Genomic DNA, 5,806 nt, shown 5'->3' with positions numbered 1-5,806 from the left:
GACAATAATTTCTTAGTATACGTAGTATAACACTTTTTGAAAATATTATAAAATAGGCATGTTTTTGCGCTTATAAAATATAATAATGGTAAAACGGCAACAACTGTGAACCAGCCATCGGGCCGCTTTTAGAATCAGACAGGGGCAAATGCCCACCTTGACCCCCCTCAAATGACGCCACTGAGAAGCCTCCCAGAGGAGGTGCAACGACTATCTAATTTAAATACCTATTCAAATATCAATATAGAACATGTTTAAGCCTATAATATAATCAGTTTATTTTAAAAATAAAGGATTGATATGGTTAATATTACTTTCTACTTCTTAGGTTTGCCTAAAGCGATGGCAACTAAAAAAAGGGGCATTACCATTTCTTCATCCTTTAGAAAAAATGGAAAGTGATAAAGTAGAGGTTTGTTAATTTCAAATTTGTAATGTAATAACTAATAGTAGTACCTACGTTGTATTATTTAATTTAGCTAATTTATTTATTTTATTTAGTATAACTTTTAACTATTAAATATTTATAATTAATCATTAATATTATTTACTGTATTTATTGTCTTTTGTTCTAATATGTTTTAAATTTTTTTGTGTGGTATTAGCCATATTACCTATTTAATAATTACTAATTATTACTAATTACAATCTTTTTTTTCCTTTTGAATATTTCGTGACGACAAATAGTTCCTAAGTTAATTACCTAGATGTGCTAGTAGGCAGTCCATAACATATCGCGGTTTCGTAGCCGTTTTCTGCCTGTGCAAAGCATAGTCCGTTGGGTAACCAGTATATCTTTAATCGTGATCAGAGCGCGTAGCACGAACTACTACATAGGACTGGACACTGTATAAAATAAGGTGACTGCAAACTGCAAAGTTGTACGGTGGTCGTACGTTCGCTATGTAGCTGCTCTCTGGTGGCATTTTTTTATACTGTGCTGTTGTAAATTATTTTATGTGATAAGTCGTGACTAGTCACTAGTGATAACTGAAAAACGATCAAAAATTCAAAAATTCAAATCAACGACAAACTTTTTATATTCACTATTATTTCTAAATAAATGAATGTGTATTACTAGTTACTATGTTGCTACCAATTTGGAAAGTTTTTTTTTGCGTGATTTCTAACTTGCTTTTGATTAGACATACGTAAGTATTGTCTCATTCTCATGGTAATATAATAAGTAATTATAAATTACATATTTAATTATATATTCATACATTTTTCATATTTCATAGGTCTATATATAAATATTATGTTTATAAAAGTAAAATTCGAAATGTAGTAAATCTAGTACGTCACTAGATAGCATCACAGTCGCAAACGTACATACCCGTACAACTTTGTGACCGGTGTCCCACCCTCCCCCTGCCCGGAGTGTCCAGTCCTATGTAGTAGTTCGTGGCGCGTAGCACCAAAATTAAAGATAACAGCATAGATCTGTGATAATAGCATCACTGACACATTTTTGTCTGATGTATTTTATTAAATGATGATGCAATAGACTCTAGACAATGATATTATTATACAATAAAATTGTAGTATTACACAAATTTGTATTTTGTATAGACGTTTAGTAAATATTAATATTATAGCAAAATAAATAGTATTCTACATCTCTAAATGTAGTGACTAAAGAAGATAATATAAGAGAATCTTCTCTACTCCGTGGTGTACTAGCATCACAAAATAGATGAAATTAAATCTATTAATTTTGTACCTTGTACTAATAGATGGAATATCTGGGTGGGTGGTGCGGTTTGGTGCAAGTGAAGTCGATATTCCCTAGTACGAAGTAATGTTCCAATAAAATTGTAAAATCCAAATTTAATACTATCAATCATTATAATGATATAAAGTTATAAAATTAACCATATAACTATAAGTTCTATACTCAATAGTCCATATTATGATTTTGAAAGGTGTGACTTTTTGCTCATCAATAATGTATAGTGTAGAAACAAGTTAGGTTTTATAAGAGTGTAATTTAGAGGTACAATTATTGATTATAAATACTATAATCAATGATACAATGTTTCAAATACATATTGTAATTAAAAATTAAAACGCACATATTTTATAGAATAAATAATTTTATACAATGTACGTATGCTACAACAGTTACTTTAAGCTTTAAGTAATAAAAATAATTAATTTCAAAATTATACATTTTTTCTTATAACTCATTCCAAAATAAAATAATTTTAGTAAATGTTTTCCTCATAGAATTTCAATTTTTTTTCTGTTGACCCAACAGCATGGTGAAAACAAATATATAAGTAAGCAAGAATAACCATACTTCTTATGTGTTCTTATTCTTATTATGACGTGTATTAAATAATTTATGGTCTTTATAATGGTAATTTAATTGTTCTTCTTTCTAATTTAAAAATATTTGGTTTTTGGTATATTTTGTTTTTTATTTCGTTAAACATTTTGGGTTTAATATTTAGTAAAAATTGTAGGATTGCAATACATTTTCTGCTTCCTGACATATGTCCACAACATCATGACTTAGTTTTTTCACAGCATTATTTTGATATATATATTTTATTTGTTTAAAATTGTGATATGGACAGTCAATCAAAAATCTGTGACATATATTACAAGTTATTTTGTATTTTTGTCACAAATAACCCACCAGTGTAACTCAATACCTCATTTAAAGACGGTGTTATAGTCATGAGAACAATAAACGGCTGTTTGAAAATATGCAAGCAACATCTTTTTTTCTATAAACAAGGGTTCTCCAACCAAGGCAGTGTGCAATCGACCAACTACACCATGTGCAGCCTTTGCTTTTATGTTTTTTTTTAATTTTATTTTTGCCTTTATTCTTGGTTTAGTTACCAATTGGCAATTTTGACTTTCAGCAATTTCATTGTTTTTACATAATATGCATTAGATATTATAATTATTCAAAATGCGGACTCTTTATTTAATAATTTGGCGATACAATGACAGAAATTTACCGCTAGGATTTTGCACATCAGTGAATACTTTTTGTTCTCCTGACTATAATATAGTCTATGTAAAAATTGTATAATCATGATCTTGTTGAACTGTATAATTTTTCGGACTTTGAATTTGGTTTTTCAGATTTCTATTTTCTATTTGCCTCTCTTTAAATTTGTTCTTCTTTGTGTCCAAACGTGTTTTTGCCTTTTTCGCAGAAATTAATTGACTTGGTGTTAAGGCTCCTATTATGTTAGCATTTAATATCTCTTTATGTTCTTTTTCTTTTAGCAGTCTATTTAAAGATTGTATATATTCACCATCTTTTTCAATTTTTTTTTTCAGTCTGTAGATTTTATTTTTTAGATTATTATTTTGAACTTGTTTCTCTTTAAATTTGTTCTTCACCATGTCCAAATGTCTCTTTGCCTTTCTTGGAGAACTAAAATGACTTGGTGATAAAGCCCCTATTGTGCTGGAATTTAATATCTTACGTTTTCGACTTTCAGGACTGTAAGTTATATCTAAAATGAAAAATTTAATTTATAAAATTAGATTGAGATGTTATCTAAAAAAATTTTGAATGATAAATATATTGATACATACCCGTATTCATAGAAGCTATGGGTTTGACACATGAACTTTTCATAGGAATTGGACAAGGGCTAGAGGTACATTGATCATTCAAAGGTTTATCTAAAATGAAATAATTTAATTTAATTTATAAAATTTGATGAGATGTTACGTATACAAATGTTGGATTGTAAAAATATCAATACATACCTGTACTCGTAGTAACTATGCTTTTGATGCATGGGATTTTCATAGGAACTGGACAAGGCCTAGAGATACATTGATCGTTCAAAGGTTTATCTAAAATGAAATAATTTAAGTTAATTTATAAAATTTGATTGAGATGTTAAGTATACACATTTTGGATTGTAAATATATCGATACATACCTGTTCTCGTAGAAACTATGCGTTCAATACATGGGATTATCATAGGAATTGGACAAGGCCTAGAAGTACCTTGATAATTCAAAGGTTTGATATCTAAAATGAAATAATTTAATTTATAAAATTTGATTGAGATGTTAAGTATATAAATTTTGGATGATAAATATATGGATACATACATGTAGAATCTATTCGTTCGATACACGAGAGTTTCATAGGAAGTGGACAAGGCCTAGAAGTACCTTGATAATCCAACGGTTTAATATCTAAAATGAAATAATTTATTTTAATTTAGTAAACTTGATTGAGATGTTAAGTGATAAAATTTTAGATGATAAATATATTGATACATACCTGTACTTGTAGAAGCTGTGCGTTCGATACATGGGAGTTTTATAGGAATTGGACAAGGGCTAGAGGTACATTGATCGTTCAAAGGTTTATCTAAAATGAAATAATTTAATTTAATTTATAAAATTTGATTGAGATGTTAAGTATACAAATTTTGGATGATAAATATATTGATACATACCTGTACTTGTAGAAGCTGTGCGTTCGATACATGGGAGTTTTATAGGAATTGGACAAGGGCTAGAGGTACATTGAGCGTTCAAAGGTTTATCTAAAATGAAATAATTTAATTTAATTTATAAAATTTGATTGAGATGTTAAGTATACAAATTTTGGATGATAAATATATTGATATATACCCATACTCGTAGGAGCTAAGAATGGAACAGCGTCCTTTGTGAGGTATCCACTTAGTAAGTAGTGTTCCGGTAAAAAATGATCTCCGCATATTTTGTTTGATGGCAAACACAATTTTATCTTACAAGCTTTTAACCACATTTTTTTTCTAGTTTCATCTTTAGGAAAGCTAAAATAATATAAAATCAAACATATTGTAATACACATTTAGCAGTGTAATGTTTTTTGTAACCCAACATAACAAATAATATAAGACAGGTATTGTACTTACGAATGAAATGTTTCATCTGAACCCTTAATGTACAATTTATTACAAACAACACATTTTCTTGTCATTGCTATTAATATAAAAGGTATAATGAGAGCGGAGAAATTTAAAATATAAATAGCAGCCTGATAGTATTGTAAGTTAAAAATTTAAAAACCTTTTTTATTTGTGAAATAAATAAATAATATCATTATCAACATCGTACTTCGTTAAATGTTAAATAATTGATAATAAGAATCATTTATCATGAAACATGGTTAGTTTTATATTATCACAGAACAATATTATATAGCGCCATGCAAGTTGTATTGATATAATGATATACAAATTATATATTATTATTTTTATATTTTGTATAGATTTATACATAGACTTAGAGAGCCTCTATAATAAAGGCTCTCTACATAGACCTATAAACTTAGTTTTTAGGTCTATGGCCAGTTTCACCCATAGACAAAAATAGTAATAGATAGGCAACCACAGTGTTAATGTTTGAAAACATCGCTCCCGGTGTTTGATAGAAGGAACTACGGTGCCTCGGCGGCGGCGGCGGCGGCCTGTGCAAAAAATATTCCCGCTGTTTTTTAAATATATTAAAATTATTATTTTCTTTTTTATATCAATTTATAATTTTATTGATTGATCTAATTTCTTTTTGTGACATAACAATACTTAAATATTGCATAGTAAGGATAGATGAATTATGCTTCAGATTTTACCAAATGAAAACTAATTTTATCAAACAAAGGAAAACAACCAAAATTAAATATGAAATCAGGTTTTTATTATTATAAAACACTTATTAATAATATAAAATTATTAAATCATACATTGTTGAATTAAATCACGTAAATTCAAACATAAAAAATTCTAAATTTAATAAAAATAATATAACAATACTAAGTATCTAACAA

General features: G+C 28.0%; 1 protein-coding gene across 3 annotated transcripts; it reads right to left on the bottom strand.

Annotated features, from left to right (window-relative positions):
* Window positions 1–1,752: 1,752 nt before the first annotated feature.
* Window positions 1,753–5,107, bottom strand: LOC100161574. Of its 3 annotated transcripts, XM_001945883.5 has the most exons (9): window positions 4,896–5,107; window positions 4,627–4,793; window positions 4,449–4,538; window positions 4,271–4,360; window positions 4,096–4,182; window positions 3,920–4,012; window positions 3,742–3,831; window positions 3,565–3,654; window positions 1,757–3,482 (listed from the first exon to the last, which is right to left on the bottom strand). In XM_001945883.5, the coding sequence occupies exons 1-9, from the start codon at window positions 4,958–4,960 to the stop codon at window positions 3,031–3,033; spliced, it is 1,224 nt and encodes a 407-aa protein (XP_001945918.2). In that variant the 5' UTR covers window positions 4,961–5,107; the 3' UTR covers window positions 1,757–3,030. The 3 variants fall into 3 exon arrangements, with proteins under 3 accessions (XP_008188356.1, XP_008188355.1, XP_001945918.2); XM_008190133.3 differs by lacking the exon at window positions 4,271–4,360 and having other exon boundaries at window positions 1,755–3,482; window positions 4,896–5,068; XM_008190134.3 differs by lacking the exons at window positions 3,920–4,012; window positions 4,096–4,182 and having other exon boundaries at window positions 1,753–3,482; window positions 4,896–5,069.
* Between the last annotated feature and the right edge of the window lie 699 nt (window positions 5,108–5,806).

This window comes from Acyrthosiphon pisum, chromosome A1 (genome assembly GCF_005508785.2).
Source record: "Acyrthosiphon pisum isolate AL4f chromosome A1, pea_aphid_22Mar2018_4r6ur, whole genome shotgun sequence".
Taxonomy (NCBI): domain Eukaryota; kingdom Metazoa; phylum Arthropoda; class Insecta; order Hemiptera; family Aphididae; genus Acyrthosiphon; species Acyrthosiphon pisum.
The sequence above is the reverse complement of the archived record's forward strand: the minus strand, read 5'-3'. Positions and strand labels throughout refer to the sequence as shown.